Source organism: Vipera ursinii (assembly GCF_947247035.1).
Source record: "Vipera ursinii genome assembly, chromosome: 13".
Classification (NCBI taxonomy): Eukaryota; Metazoa; Chordata; class Lepidosauria; order Squamata; family Viperidae; genus Vipera; species Vipera ursinii.
In genome coordinates, this window is record NC_139526.1 from 9,546,390 (window position 1) to 9,563,408 (window position 17,019).

The 17,019-nt window shown below is 43.3% G+C and overlaps 1 protein-coding gene across 1 annotated transcript in view; it reads right to left on the reverse strand.

The window, feature by feature from the left end:
• SEC14L5 (SEC14 like lipid binding 5) overlaps positions 1-17,019 on the reverse strand; it is a 45,280-nt gene that overhangs the window by 9,901 nt on the left and 18,360 nt on the right. Inside the window, exons 3-8 of the mRNA XM_083372994.1 lie at positions 13,053-13,202; positions 12,402-12,533; positions 8,647-8,775; positions 6,997-7,213; positions 3,261-3,373; positions 2,173-2,362 (exon numbers count right to left, since the gene is read on the reverse strand). Coding sequence (XP_083229120.1) covers positions 2,173-2,362; positions 3,261-3,373; positions 6,997-7,213; positions 8,647-8,775; positions 12,402-12,533; positions 13,053-13,202 — 931 coding nt within the window. The remainder of the gene's footprint in view (positions 1-2,172; positions 2,363-3,260; positions 3,374-6,996; positions 7,214-8,646; positions 8,776-12,401; positions 12,534-13,052; positions 13,203-17,019) is intronic.

The window sequence follows — 17,019 nt, forward strand, 5'->3', positions numbered from 1 at the left end:
AAAAAAAGGGACTTACAACCAACTCTGATGTAAATCAAGGACTAGCTGTATATATGACTAATAATTTTCTGATGCGCTGCAGAACTACTGATAAACTCAGTATTGTGCTGTGGATTCAGGAAGGATTGAAACCACTAAGCTGAAGAAAATAGCTACCAGTAATGCATTTTTGGAAGTGGATCAGATGGGAAGGTGGCAATAAATATTCATGCTCCAGAATGTCACTGTTCAGAGCCATAGGTATTTTGGGGAGGGAGGGGGAGGCCAGAGGAGAACCACAAATGACAAATGACTTACATATTTGCATAGAAGGTTGAGATGTAATATAAAGAGCAAGGAAGATGACCTTATTCTGTACCAGCCTGCTACCGGCCCTTCAGAAAAGGCAACCCCTTTACAAACGGCAAGAGGCTGGAATTACGCCTGCCAAATTTATTACTACAAAAACAAACAAGACACAACCAAGAAACAGGAGCTTTGAAACACTATCCGAGCGGTTGCCTAAGCAAACCAGCCCTCCCCACACATTCCCCTTATATAGAGTTCAGGGCGTGGCTTCTCTCTGCCTCCTTCCGAGAAGCCCCATTGCCTTCCTCTGTTTACTCTTAATTGACTGCCTCCTGCATCAGGCGTTCTTGAACAGGGCCAGCTGTGGGTCATCTTCATCCACACTGTCAGGCTCACACAGCTGGGTCTCCGTGGTGACCAAGTGGGAGGGGCCTGGCTGAGGGCTATCATCAGCAAGATCTTCAACCCCCTCAGCAAGGTCTTCAACACCCCCCTCCTCCTCCTCTGAGTCATCCAACCCAACTGCCGAACCCACAGGCTGACCCTGAATCACAACAGACCTTGACAGAGGGGTGAAACACATCTTAACAGACAGAAAATATGCAGAGAAGGTTCAAACAGACACCTCCCTAATTCACTGGCATGTAAGAAGGGAGGAGATACAGCACAATATGACTCACAAAATTCCATTATTACAGCCACTCTCAACCAACGTCGTTTCAGCTTTAATCTCCTAGGCAAGGGGTCCCCAACCCACAGTCAGTGGACCGGCACTGGGCCACGGCCTGCCCGAAACCGGTAAATACAAACAAGCGAAGCCCCATCCATGGGATACAGGCAGCACACCAAACCACGCCCCTTCCGGTCCATGGAAAAACCTCTCTCCGTGGAACCGGTCCTTGGAGCCCAAAAGGTTGGAGGTCGCTGTCCTAGTCTGTCTTCTGGGCCAGACACCGAAGTATAAAAAGCCAAGCTTTGCATTGTGAAGTGACTACACTGCAATTCACGTTGATCACAGATATTAAGGCGTTGGGGACACTGAGCCTTTGCTATGATAGAAGACTCTTTTGATTATTATTATTTCTCAGCTCTCTTTGGAATTACTTATACATGCATTGGGGCAAAAGCCTTCACAATAAAGGTTTTGAAGGAAAACGAGTGGCAGAACCTGGGGGGGGAAGTTAAAAAGGGGAGTCAGCCTAGAATCCCTACATAGCCACAAATGAACTAAGTCCAACTTCCCTTGAATTCCATTGACCCTTAACTAACTCCAAGAAGGTGCTGTTGTCACGGTTCTGACAGATAAAACTCTTCAAAAGAACTTCGAGGCATTTGTTTACCTTAAAGGATCTTTTATTCCAGTAGCATAATATCGGCACTTACATAATCAAAGCCAAAAACTGAATTCCCCTCCCCTGGGCACATAGTATCAAAGCACAATTTCATCCTCCCAAATTAACAGTCATAAATCACATTCCCCAATCAGTTTAAAGCGCAGGCTTCCTCTCCAGCTCTCCAGCCCATCAATTCTTTATCATCTCTGAGCTCAGTAACCTTGATTCTCAGGCTAAGTTTAGTGTTGTTATGTCTAGCTGGACTCTCATTCACATCCCCCACCCTCCCAGCATCATCTAGCTCTAAAAGCAAAAGGAAAAAGATGGCTACATTTCCATCTGTTGTCAATGCAAAAACATCTGACATTAGCAGCGTTGGACAGCTGTTTGTTGAGAAGATTCCTGTGAGTAAGCCATTTAGCAATAAATCAGTTTGGACTGGATCTCTCCCACTCCAGAGTCATCCCAAGATAACTGAATGACGAAAGACTTACTGACTGATGAGCCTCATGCCCTGGCATTGAGCAGAGGGCAACAGAGAGACACTCACCTTTGTCCTGGTAATGCCAGCCCCCAGCATAGAATTCCTCCAAAAGAGAAGGTGGCCTCCACGTTTGCAGAATGTAATCCACCTGGTATTGTTTTCGCCACGCCAAGGACTGGCAGAGCATTTCCCGAGCCTTGTCAATATTGAAGTCCCGAGCCCTCAGGAAACGGAGGATGTATTCATCTTTGGGAACCTGAGGAAAAGAGGGAGTTTAAGTTAATGCTCGGTTCATTTATTAGATTTGGAATTCCACCTTTCATCCAGGAACTCAATGGGAATTTCATCCTATCCAGGCTGACAGAGAAACCCAAAGTGGCCCAGAGACCTTTTGTGGGTGAAAGTGGACTACAACCAGGGTTTGCCCACTACTAGTCCAGCACCTTCACTGCTGGACCACTCTGGCTCTTGTCATTCCAAGAATGTCTGTGGTCAAGGGAGGATTAGAATCCAGTTCTCCTCATTCCTAGTCCATCTTAACCTCTATTCCACTTTGGCTCTAAGGCTAAAGAAGGAAGGACTGGCCCAAAGTCCTCCAGGGGGTTTCCATGGCTGAGGATGAGCTTGGACCCAGATCCTCCTGATGCTCGTCCAGGAATTTCCCTTCTACACCTATTGGCTCTTGGGCTCAGAAGAAGGGACTGGCCCAAAGTCATCGAGGAGCCTTCATAAATTGTGGAACTGAACCCAGCCCTCCCTGATCCTAATCCAACACTTCTATCATTACACCACCCAAACAGCGACCATGGAAGGTCCCTTCCAAAAACTATCCCAGGAGAAGGCATGGTAGACATCATCCATAGCGTTGCCAAGAAGGCAACGCAGCGTCACCAGCAATCAAGCTCAACCGCATGGAGCCTTTCCAGATCATAAACACATCTTGAAGCCGCACAGCAGGGAAAATCATTCAAAGAGTCCTCCAGTTAGAAGCAAATTGATTTAGAATGCAATCTTGAAAGGCCGAGTTTCAGCTTCCTTTGCTTGGTCAACCATTAATGCCCACTTCCTTCACAGGATCAGCAGTGGGACAGGAGCATCCAGGGAAGACCTGAGTTATTTGCCTTTAACATTAACATTTACCTTTTCACATTTACCTTTCCTTTCTGCATCTCTTGCAGCCACTGGCGAAGTCTGATCAAGCAGCTTTCCTGCAGGGGACTTAATTGTCCCAGGTAACGTTCTATATAATCAGCATCCAGTTTGTCCCCTAGGGAAACAGAAAAAACAACCATGGGAGAAGCTCAGAAAAATCAGCCATGGGAGAGTAAGGCTATGAAAGCATTTCTTGCCATTTGCTTGCAGACGGCATGTAAGACTTTTGCAACTAATCCTTGATTACCAACTGCCTTGTTCAGTGACCATATGAGTACTGAAATTCAAACGCTGCAACAGTGCTGAAAAAAAAAAGATTTTACCACCAGTGCCTGAATCTATGACCTTTGCACTATCCCTCAGTCCCATGATCTCCATTATAGGTTTGTCCTCTGGGTGAGCTGTTTTTTTTTTACCTTTTATCCCTCTTGCAGATTAGAGAGTTTGGAGAAGGGATTACGAGAGAGTAAGCAGGGGTACAATGGAAAGCAATAGTCTAGCACAGGCAGCCATGAACACATTATGCAAACAGCCTGATGTGCGCCTGCTTACTTGTTTGAAATCCCTTTCTCTCCAATCTCTTCCCTTTGCAAGGGGCAGGAAGGAAAAAGAAACATTTTCTGTAGGCAATCTTTCTTGTGTCTAATTTGTTTCCTGATGGGGAATAGCTAATGCGGAGAACACTGGCTGCTTGTGTAGGATTTTCAGGCTACTGGCACCAATGCATTGCTTTTGATATGCATTCCCTATTGTGTGCCTACTTTACTCTCGTTTACCCTTCCTCTCCAATGAACGTAAATATGAACATTAATTCCCTTCTTGTTAATTATTACAGTGCTGCTAGAGTGAGCAATCCAAAGGGGGTATGGATATGGGAAAAAGGAAAAGTCACCTGCAGTCACATGTTTTCCTTCTTAGCCATCACTTTGTTTAGTGACAGAACTGCCAATCCCAACTGTGGTCACTAAACGAGGAATACCTGTCACCTTGTTCAATAACTACAAGGATGGCCTTTGAAGTTTGTTATTTCCAAAAATGTTTTAAAAACATGGGTCCTTCAAATTCTTCTGTTGGTCTGGCAAGACCAGGGGTAGGCAACCTTGGCTCTTTTATGACTCATGGACTTCAACTCCCAGAATTCCTTAGTCAGCATAGGTGACTCAGGAATTCTGGGAGTTGAAGTCCATGAGTCATAAAAGAGCCAAGGTTGCCTACCCCTGGGCAAGACAATCGCGGGCTCCATGGATTTTTCCAGCTACGTTTGCTCATGATTTCCAGTTAGAGCAGAAGTTAATACAGTTCTGGGGAAAACAGCAGTTAAAAATGTCATTGTGATGTTGACTCATCTTCCCAAAATACAGAATTTGACATTTTATAAATAACCTTGGTCTTATCGAGTCTGGGGCTTAGCACAGAATGATTTTACATTGATGGAAATAAACGGGTCCTCCTGATGATGAGAAATGGATGCAGGATATGTGCTCATTATCAATTTTGGAAAGGTCTTTATATTACAAAAAAAAATGAGAAGAGGCAGCAATACATTTCTACATGGCCTATATTAAAGACTAAATTAATTTTATTTTGACATACACAGCTTATTTTTCCCCTTGTTTTTCCCCCCTCTTACTCTGAGAATAAGTTCATTTTAAGCATTGTAGTGCATTTTTTTTTCTTATACAATCACTGATATATTATTTTTCTTTGTTTACCGTGCAGGTAATCCTTGAATTACATCCACAATGAGGACAAGGGTTTCTGTTGCTAAGCAAGACGGTTATTAAGGGAGTCACAATTTTATAACTTTTGCTACAGTCGTCAAGTAGGTATAGGTATAGGGTTTCCTGCCTGAGCAGGGGGTTGGACTAGATGACCTCCAAGGTCCCTTCCAACTTTATTATTATTAGGTCTGGCTTCCCCCCATAAACATTGCTTCTTGGAAGTCATCCAGGAAGGTTGCAAATGGCAATCATAGATGGATGTTGTAACTATTATAAATATATGCAGGCTGCCAAGCACCCAAATTCTGCTCATGTGTTTGTAGGAATGCTGCAATAGTCAGAAGAGTGTTGGCTAGTTGTAAACAAATAGCTGTAAGTCGACAACTACTTGTACAGGTAATCCTTGACTTGCAATCATTCTTTTAGCGGCCATTCAAAGTAACAACGGCACTGAAAAAAATGACTTACTGTGTTTCCCCCAAAATAAGACCGGGTTTTATATTAATTTTTGCTCCAAAAGACGCATTAGGGCTTATTTTCCGGTTAGGTCTTATATTCAGGGAAATACGGTACTGAATGCATCCATCTGACTGACAATCTTAACTGGGGCTTATTTTGGGGGTAGGGCTTATATTATGAGCATCCTGAAGAATCATGCTAGGGTTTATTTTCCGGTTGGGTCTTATTTTGGGGGAAACGTGATATAACTGTTTTTTACCCTTATGACCTTTGCAGCATCCCCATGGTCATATGATTAAAATTTGGCTGCTAGCAACCGGCATGTATTTATGACGGTTGCAGCATCTTCCAAAATCACACGATTCCCCTTTAGCGACCTTTCGACAAGCAAAGTCAATGGCGAAGCCGTATTCACTTAACAGCCGTGACTCACTTAGCAACTGTGGCAAGAAAGGTCACAAAAGTGGGGCAAAACTCACTTAACAATGACCCTGCTTAGCAGCAGAAATATGTCACAGGCTACCTGTATTTCAATAATAATAATAATAATAATAATAATAATAATAATAATAGGGGGAAAATTGAAATTTCAATTGGACTCAACATGCACGTTTTATTATCCTCCCGGTTCTTCTTACCTCGATTCCCTTTCCTTTCCCCCTTTTCTTTGGGCAATCCTGCAGTGGAGATGGAATGGTAACTATAATGACATGATTTGGGAGTGGGGGGGCAGTCTGGTAGGCATTTGACACGGCAATGTTGCTGAAGCCCCATGGTTGGAGTCAACATATCAGAAATCACAAGGACATTCATTGTGTGAGCTGCTGAAGAGTTTGATCTGCACAACGCCAATGGCAGGAACCGTGTAAGAGATCCTAGGCATTTTTTAAAAGAATTCTAAATTCTCTTAAATCAACTGGGAGAGATAAGCCGGATTTCAAATCAATTTCTCCCTTTTTCTGCTCAGGTCTTTCCAAGATTGCTGGGAAGAGAAATGCAATGTTATCGAGGCTGATGGACGGGAAAAAAAACTGGCTGGAAAGAATGCAACGTTTTTACAAGGTGAGTAGACAAGTGCAACCCCACCGGGCCAGGGAGACACCCCAAAGCAGCCAGCCTTTGTATGGGCATCCGTATCCAACCAGCTCATCAGACGCTGTGCCAGGAGGGGAAGGATCCAGAGGCTGTAGTGGTGCCAGAAGCCTCTTGAAACAAAGACGACACACACACACACGGCAGAGACGAGAATGAAAGAAAGAGATTTTCTAGGCTGGGTCCATAGGAGAGGACAATAGGATTGGTCACCGTTCCCAGTGCACGTTTACTGCAACTTAAATCAAGAATGAGATGGCCCCAGAGCAGGAAAAGTCCAAGAATCAAAATTAAGTTCTCCAAGTTATCTTGAGCATGTCTTGCAAATTTAACAAGCAGTGCATTAGAAAACAAATGGAGAGAAGATTAGTAGCAGTAACGGGGTCAAAATCCAAAGTGGTCAAGATATGGAATGGTGATGCTAATGGAACCAGCTGCCACAGATCCAGCTGTTATAAGCCATTACCTTCAGGAGTTGAGGCCTCCCCCGAAGGGCAGGCGTTGCCTCGTTGTTCTTTCTCGCTTCCGTGCTGGTGGGATTCCTGCGATATTGTACCGTTATTGCTTCCGGAATGACTCTTCTTCCTGAGATTCCCTTTGGCCTCCGGAGGAGTCCAACGAGGGATAAAAGTGATCCCTTGGGATATCAGCTCCTTTAGATAATGCTCAATTACTTCTTTGCCCTGAAAGGAATTGATTTATTACAGTTAGAATCAGCTTGTGCAATCTGTTTCGATGGTACAAAGAGATTTTATGCAAAAGGCTCTAATTGGAACTTGTTTGATCCAGCAGTAGAATCTAGCTTCAATCCAGATTTATTTATTTATGAGATGTGGAGGCGCAGTAGTTAAAATGCAGTATTGCAGGCTAATTCTGCTAACTGCCAGGGGTTCAATCCTCACCGGCTCAAGGTTGACTCAACCTTCCATCTTTCCGAGGTCGGTAAAATGAGGATCCAGATTGTTGGGGGCAACAGGCTGACTTTGTAAACCGCTTAGAGAGGGCTGTAAAGCACTGCGAAGTGGTATATACACTTGCTATTACTATTGCTATTGCTATTCTATTCTATTCTAATTGCCATGGTGACACAGTGGTTAGAAGGAAGTATTGCAGGCTGACTCTGTCCACTGCCAGGAGTTCGATCCTGACTGGCTCAGGGTTGACTCATCCTTCCATCCTTCCGAGGTGGGTAAAATGAGGGCAAATATGCTGTTGGGGGCAAATATGCTGACTCTGTAAACTGCTCAGAGAGGGCTGTAAAGCACTGTGGAGCAGTCTATAAGTCTAAGTGCTATTGCTATTGCTGCTTTATCTTGTTTATTAGATGTTTATTCCCTTTAACCAGCCCCACAAACTGCAGTTCTCATTTCATCCTGCCCTGTTTTTCCATAGAGTTATTAGAATATTTCCACAATAAAGGTAAAGGAGTCCTTGCGTTATTGACTTAACAACTGCAGTGATTCACTTAACAAATGTGGCCATTTCAAGGCCAGTGAGCCAGCGCTGTCCGAAGACATTTCTGCGATCAGGTGGCCAGCATGGGGTCACAAAACACTGTTACCTTCCCACCAAAGTGGTACCTATTTATCTACTTGCATTTGCATGCTTTCAAGCTGCTAGGGCAGGAGCTGGAGTCAGGACGTAGCTCACCCCGACGTGTGGCGCCGGTCTTGAACCTGGGCTGCTGGCTTTCCAGCAGACAAGCCCAGCCTCTTCACCCCTGAACCGTCGCACTGCCCACACTGCAGTGCCTAGAACAGTGGCAGGCCACCTTGGCTCTTTTATGACTCGTGGACTTCAACTCCCAGAATTCCTCAGCCAGCCATGCTGATGGGAAAAGGAGAGGTTTCCAAGCTGAGCCAGGCTGGCTCAGGAATTCTGGGAGTTGAAGTCCACGAGTCATAAAAGAGCCAAGGTTGCCTACCCCTGGCCTAGGCCTAGGCCGCTTTATGACTCGTGAACTTCAACTCCCAGAATTCCTCAGCCAGCCATGCTGAGGGGAAAGGGAGAGGTTTCCAAGCTGAGCCATGCTGGCTCAGGAACTCTGGGAGTTGAAGTCCACGAGTCATAAAAAAGCCAAGGTTGCCTGCCCCTGGCCTAGAAGATCCATATTCACCCGCTTGATGTTGGCTGTGTACTGCTTCATTGCCATTTTCTCCACCGTGCTCTCAAAACCAAAGAACGACTTGATGTCGAGGGATGCAGACTGTTCAAAACACGTCCAATCTTCGTTCTCTGGATGAACCTGCCTCACAGAAGAAATGGCATAGTTAAAAATTAACCCAGCTAGCAATGCCTAGAAAGGAGCTTTTTAAAAAAGGAACTAGGAAACTAGTTCTCAAAGATAATTTCCACATCTTTTCTTTTTTCCCATTTCCCTTCCTTTCAGGGAGAAATCTCTGTGAAGTTGGTTCTTTATTCCCCTTTTCTAGCAAAACCTACAGTGATCAACGGATTCGGTTAAAAAACGATCACAGCATTGGCTTAAAAAGCCCCAGATTTGCTTAATGACCGTGACGCAAAAAGGGTTGTAAACTTGGCTCCTTTAGAGCTGGCCACCCCATCTCTGACCTGGCCCTTTCCACAGGAAACCACCTTCCCTTTTTGTAACTTCTTTTCCTGACCTACATTTGCCTTGTCGTCTTTCGACAGACCGGAGCGAAAACCAAAGTGACGGTAGGATAAAAATGTCAACCGTATTCTAAAACAGCCACACGCAAACATACGGTTCCTGGTTTCAAGAACTGGCATTTTGGGGACTTCTGGTGGCTCCGCGGCGCCGGAGACAGCCTTCCCGGGCTGCCCGCGGCTCAGCTGTGTGATTTTTCGCCCGAAACAGCGCCGATCAGCTGTTCGGGCGAATTTGAAGCCCCCTCCTCGGGAGAAGAGGAGGGGGTGAGCCCCCAGGTAGGGGTCGAGTTCTCCGGGGCCGCCTGAGCTTAGAGCTTGGGCGGCTGAAGGATTGAACTCCCCCGTAGCCTGGGCTGCTCCCAGCTGGCTAGCGTCTCTGCTCCGGACTTTATGGAGCAGAGCCAGGCGTCTGCGACCATCCCTGCTTGAAGGAGAGACTATGAAAGGAAAAGAGCAGGCAGAGCAGTACAAGAGGGAAAGATGAAGAGATGAAGAGGATTATTTTATTTTACTCTCAAGCTTGATGGACTTTGCTTAAAACTTAAAGTGAAAGTGCGTCACAATTGTAAGTAAAAGATGGCGGCTAAACCTCCCCCTAGAACTTTTCGGAGTGCTGGAAATTCTCCGGTGCAACAACAATCATTACTGCAGGCGTTGCATTCTCCTGATGTATTGACATCGAAGGATCTTGAAAAACATACCCAGTTAATTTTGGAGTCAATGGGTGTTAAATTTGTACAGATGGAGGAGAAATTGGAGAAATTGGAGCAGAGAATGGAAGAAAGGATGGAGCAGAAACTTAGAGAGATGAAGGTAGACATTTTGTCCTCAGTGCATAAAGTAGCTAAATGTGTGGAGGTGCTGGATGACCAAGTGGAAGACTTGACTCAAAAGAATGCTATATTAGAAGCAAAAGTATTGGAAATTGAAGATTTAAAAGACAAAATGGATAGCGAACAGAGTCTGGCTCAATTTTACCAGATGCAGTTTGCTGTTAGAATTAGAGGCCTAAAAGAGAATATTAAAGAAGATTTAAAGCAGCTGGTTTCTGAGGCTTTTGAGGGGGTATTGAACCATCCAGCATCTGAAATAAAACAAGGCATGGACAAAGTGTTTCGTGTGAATTCGTGGATTGCTAAGCAGAGAAAGTTGCCTAGAGATGTGGTGGTTTATTTTGTAAAAAGGGAAATTAGAGATGAAGTCATACAAGCTGCCTATGATACTAAAGTTGTGATTGCTGGTCAAGAAGTTTTGGTTCTAAAAGAAATTCCTCCAAAGATTTTAAAGAGAAGGAAGGACTTTATATTTCTTGTGCAAGAGCTCAAGCAAAGAGATATAAGGTTCAGATGGGAGATCCCAGCTGGGTTGAGCTTCATGTATGATGGCAAAAGGTACTGTTTGGGTACTGTGAAGCAAGCGCATGATTTTTACAACAATGTTTTAAAAGCAACCCCATCAACACTTCTGGAAGCTGCAGAGGGATCTGGAGAAGGAGAACATCAAGAGGATGAAGATGGACAGATAGACGAGAAGGGTACAGGAGGAGATCAAGCTGCAACTCTTTTGGATGATCCTAGAGAACAGAGGGTGACGCGTGCTGCCTTAAAACGCTCAAAAAAGATAAAAAAATAAGACCAGTAGAAATCTATGGAACTTCCACAATATACTTATAGTCAAGTGGTAGTTGTGTTTTTAAGAGTTTTGGGATGATATGTATGGTAACAGAATTTTTAATTTGGAATTAATGGACAATTTACTACAGAGGAAGAGGAAGAAAGTTTTGTGGGTTAATGCGGGTTAATTTGTGTAAGAACTATCTATTATAGCCTATTTTGGCTAGAGAGGTTAATAGGGATAGGTGCTTGTGATGTGTAAGTGAGAATATGTCTAGGTAATAGTGAATTGTGGAAGAACATAGATGGGAATGATGCTAGTTTTCTTTTATTTTAGTTCTTTATACATATTTAGTATTGTTAAGGATTGGTTTACTCTATATAAGCTAGAGAGTGATGGATTTTAGAGTTTATAATTGTTAGTATATGATTGTTTATGATTGCTTTTTAGATATATACCTTGTATTTTGCTCTGGGAAGTCGGGGGGGGAGGGGGGAGGAGGGGAAGTAGAGGGGGGGGAGGCAGGGGAGGGAGGAGGGAGAGGGGGAGGGGGGGAGATAGGGGGGAGGTAGGGAGGGGAGGAGGGAGGGGGAAGGGGGGTTTTTCAAAGGAAAATTGTATTTTAAAACTTTTCAATAAAAAAAAATAAAAAGAACTGGCATTTTGTGGCTTCAATAGTGGAGGTCATCTGAAACAGCACTTATTTCCAAGCGTCTTAGCTTTCATGAAGCTGTGTTTTCCAGTAGGGACCAATAAAGCATGTCAGTAACTCAATCTGGACTCTTGTCCACCCAGCATAAAAAGGTATTTTATTGCCCTGATCGCTTCTTAAATGTCAGGGGCAGACAAAGGCCGTCACCTGCTAACCCAAAGACAAACTTACAAGCCTCGTGCAATTCCCAGCTAAACTGCGGTGGGGTTGGAGAAAATAAGAAAAGATAAAATAAAACCAAATATGAAGTCTTGTTTTTGGTTTCTACAAAGAAAAAGAGTTTGTAGGACTCAACTATAAGAGTAATAGATGGTACAAGGTGACCATCTCCGTACTGGTAGATCTAACAACCGACCCAAACATATAATCAGCAAAACCTGTTTTCCTTTGAAGATTGTCTATGGAGATTCTCAGTCATCTAGGTCATAGTTGTCCCAAAAGTGCTTTTTTTTCAAAAGGCAACTGGATTGTGGAGGAGGAGGAGGAGGAGGAAGACTGTAGGATCCTTGGTGCTCTCTGAGCTTGGTTGTTTTCTTGCAGGCATTTCATTACCAATCTAAGTAAAATCATAATTGCTAAAAGGGAAGGAGGAGGAGGAGGAGGGTTTCACTTCTTATCCAAGAAACCTATCAGTTGGTGAAGAACAAAACACCATCTTCTTCCTCAAGACAAAAGCAGTACAGTTGCCTTCTGAAAAACAGCATCTTTAAGACCTTTCAAGGTTGCTATTTCAAGTTTGGCTAGTGACCTTCACATAATGGTGGTGTTCTTGTTGATGCTGATGGTGCTGGTGATGATGATGATGAAGAAGATGGAGGGTTGTAATGACACCCGTTATAAAAAACTGACAAAATGCCAACCAACCCCTTGCCCTTTGCACAGGATCAGAGAAATCTCATTGTTAGATTACTGACCGAGTAGTTGCATGTCTCCAGGACAATGACCCGGTTGGCAAAGGTCTCATTGTGGGCTTCAATAAGAAGGGTTCTCTCTCTCCAGTTCAGTGTATTTTTCTGTATGAAAAAGACATATTCCACCCCAGCAATCTGGAAGAAACAGGAGAAAAGTAAGAAGAACAAAAGGCAAATGAAGAGCTAAGGGTACGGGGTGTTTGGGGATAGCTTAAGGATAAGGACTGTTAGAAGGATGGACCAGTGATGGCAAACCTTTTAGAGACCGAGTGCCCAAACTGCAACCCAAAGCCCACTCATGTATGTATCATCGGGTGTTGGGTGGGCGTGGCCCATTGGGTGGGTGTGGCCAATTGGGTGGGCATGGGTGTGGTGGTAATGGCAGAGTGGGTGGGTCAAAAAAATCAATCAATCAGTTCCAACTTTGCGAGATTTTTTTTCCCCCGCAAGAAGTTGAAATTGATTGATTGATTGAACCTTTTTTTTTTGTTTTGCATACGGCGGCAGAGATCTAAAGCGAAAATGTTTTGGAAAACCCAGCTGAAGGCCTAGAACTGCAGTGATGGCGCGCATGCCCATAGAGAAGGCTCTGCGTGCCACCTGTGGCATGCGTGCCATAGGTTCGCCACCACGGGAATGTACTGTAGTTCTTACTTTCTTCAGTAAACGAGGTGCATCCACATTCAATTTGCAACTCCTTTCAATGATATGAACGGCTCCATCTTCACTCTTGGATTCGCGAAGGATCTCACTACCCAGAAAAACTGGGATCTCCGGGCAAGTTGGAAAACGTTTTTCATAAGCCTGGGAAGGAAGGAAGGAAGGAAGGAAGGAAGGAAGGAAGGAAGGAAGGAAGGGAGGGAGGGAGGGAGGGAGGGAGGGAGGGAGGGAGGGAGGGAGGGAGGAAGGGAGGGAGGGAGGGAGGGAGGGAGGGAGAGAGGGAGGGAAGAAGGGGACCATTGTTTTAGGCTGCAGTTGCTTAAACATTTATTTCTGTGCCTCTAAAATATTGCATAATTAGAATGCAAACTATCTGTCATTTCAAATCCATTTCAGAAGAAATCGTAATAAATTCCAGGAGGTCCTATTCTCATGAATACACTTCAGGTCAGACCCCAAAATCTGCAAGATATAAACCAGCTTCCAAAGCTTGGAAACGTCAACAGTTCAGTAAAAAAAATTTTTTTTAAAAAAATCAGGTAACAGGATTGCAAAATACAGTTTTGCTGAATAAAGGTCAATTATCCAATCCCTGGAGCAGCAAACTAAAACCTTGCATGCTAGACAGACATTAGCACTGCGGAGCCAAAAAAAAAAGAGAGAGGGGGGGTTTAATTTATCAGCAGAGAGAACCAAAAAGATACTCCTGAATCCCAGAAAACGGTCTGCATATCTGTAATAAATCCCATTTCAAGACCACTTTTCAGCACCTGAAAGATGGACGTTCTAGTATCCATGCCGAACATGACCGGGATGTAGTAACGTTATTTCTTGTTGTTGTTAGTTGCAAAGTCGTGTCCGACCCATGGCAACCCCATGGACAACGTTCCTCCAGGCCTTCCTGTCCTCTCACACCTACTGCTTCAGTGACTCCATCCAGCCACCTCAGTCTCTGTCGTCCCCTTCTTCTCTTGCCCTCAACCTTTCCCAGCATGAGGCCCTTCTCCACTGAGTCCTTCCTTCTCATTAGGTGGCCAAAGGATTTGAGTTTTAGCTTCAGGATCTGGCCTTCTAAAGCGCTGTCAGGGTTGATCTCCTCTAGGACTGAATGGTTTGATCGCCTTGCAGTCCAAGGGACTCGCAGGAGTCTTCTCCAGCACCAGAGTTCAAAGGCCTCAATTCTTTGGCGCTCAGCCTTTCTTATGGTCCAACTTTCACTGCCATACATTGCAACTGGGAAGACCATAGCCTTGACTATACGCACTTTTGTTGACAGGGTGATGTCTCTGCTTTTTAGTGTGCTGTCTAGATTTGCCATGGCTTTCCTCCTGAGGAGCAAGCGTCTTTTAATTTCTTGGCTGCAGTCCCCATCTGCAGTGATCTTGGAGCCCAGGAAAATAAAATCTGTCACTACCTCCATTTCTTCCCCATCTATTTGCCAGGAATTGAGAGGGCCGGATGCCATGATCTTGGTTTTCTTAATGTTTAGTTTCAACCCAACTTTTGCACTCTCCTTCTTCACCCGCAACAAGAGGCTCTTTAGTTCTTCTTCACTTTCTGCCATTAGAGTTATTTCTAAAACAGTGCTAATTACTAAAGTGCTCTCACGCTTCTTGTTCTCTTAGAAGTCCTAACGGGGGAATGTAGATCTTAGATCTCCTAAATCAGGCATAATATCCTCCCCTAGGTGGGACTGCGTGATCCCCTGTCGAACTATAGATCACATCGTAAGATGAGGACATATACTGGTCCAGTATCCAATTTTTTTTCATATAAACGATGCTGCGCTTCAACAATTAGATGGCCTAAAGACTCTGGCATTTGAACATAGATCTTTTTAACTTTTATTGAGTTCTACTAATCTGGATTAAATGTTAATAGATATATTGCCATGTGTGAGATACCACAGGCTAAATAAATAAAATAAATAAATAAACCTCCAAACGGAAAGGGGTTACTTAAGACAACAAATCAACAAATAAGCAGGAAAACCCTTGAGTAAACTTCAATTATAGTCAAGATTTCACCACTGACACAATTCAGGTGGTCCTCAATGTATCTCCGTAACTGAGCCCAGCCTTTCTGCTGTTATGTGAGACATTTGTTAAGTGAGTTTTGCCCCATTTTACGACCTTTCTTGCCAGAGTTGGCAAGTGAATCCCTGCAGTTAAGTTAGTAACACGATTGTTAAGTGAACTTGGCTTCCCCAATTGACTCTGCTTGTCAGAAGGTCGCAAAAAGTGGTCACGTGACCCCCAGACATCACTGCTGTTGTTAATTTAGTAACATGGTTGTTAAGCGAATCTGGCTCACCAGAAGATCGCAGAAGGGGATCATGTGACCCTGGGACACTGCAACCGTCATAAATATGAACCAGTTGCCAAGTGTCTGAATTTTGATCACGGGATGATGGAGAACGCCGCAACGGCCGTAAGTGTAAAAAATGGTCATAAGTCATATTTTCCAGTGCCGTTGTAACTTTAAACGGTCCTTAAATGAACTGTGGTAATTTGGGGACTATCTGTAGTGTCACAACTAAGGTGCTCTCACACTTCCTTCTTCTCTTAGGGGTTACTTAAAGACAGCGAGTCAACAAAAAGACTCAGGTAAACCACCGTTCTAGTCAGGATTTCAGCACAAGCAAATGCAAGAGAGCTTATTGCATTGTATTTATTCTTCAGCTCATGAACCGTCGCCATTACATAAGCCACTGCCTCTCGGTTGTTGAAAGAGGTTGCCTGGCTTTTCAGCATACAATTAAAGATGCTTAGGTTTCATTTAAAGGGGGAAGTGTCACAGCCTCGACCAGCTGGGTTATTATTACCTTACAGGTGTGAGTGTCAAGGGAGCACAATAAGCTAAACACTAATTTTGACCACCCAGGGGAGAAAGAGAAAGGGGGGGGGGACCAGAAAGCGCTTCTTCATGGATGTTTTTCCCCCTTTGAGCACGGCTCACATCAACCAATGACCTTGACAAAAAAGATTATGCAATGCATCCTGTATGCTGAAGGCCATAAATAGCAGCCAGCCTTCCAAGGCCCAAGAATATCCAAGTGTTAAGCCAGAAGCAATTACACACACACACACACACACACACACACACCGCTTCCCACCCCCAGAGGTCATGGCAGTTCAACCCCGCTCCAGGTCAACTTCAAATTAGACTGTCTTGTTTCTCTGGGTCATGTGTATGTGGGTATACGCATATTTTTTTTGGTCATCTTTATGCAGTATATATTGGAGGTGGTAACCCTCTGAGAGCTTTATGCAACGAAATGTCATTTTAATGTATATCGATTAATGTACATTTAAAATGACAATAAAGTTATTATTCTCTTTTCTTCTCTGTTCTATTCTATTCTATTCTCTATTTTCTTCTCTTCTCTTCTATTTTTTCTATTCTTTCTATTATCCTATCCTATCCTATCCTATCCTATTTTCTATTCTATATATTCTATTCTATTCTATTCTATTCTATTCTATTCTATTCTATTCTATTCTATTCTATTCTATTCTATTCTATTCTATTCTATTTTCTATTCCATATATTCTATTCTATTCCATTCCATTCCATGTCATTCCATGTAAAGATTCTATTCTATTCTATTCTATTCTATTCTATTCTATTCTATTCTATTCTATTCTATTCTATTCTATTATTTTTTATTCCATATATTCTATTCTATTCTATTCTATTCTATTCTATTCTATTCTATTCTATTCTATTCTATTCTATTCTATTCTATTCTATTTTCTATTCCATATATTCTATTCTATTCTATTCTATTCTATTCTGTTCTGTTCTGTTCTGTTCTGTTCTATTCTATTCTATTTTCTATTCCATATATTCTATTCTATTCTATTCTATTCTGTTCTGTTCTGTTCTGTTCTGTTCTATTCTATTTTCTATTCCATATATTCTATTCTATTCTATTCTATTCTATTCTATTCTATTCTAT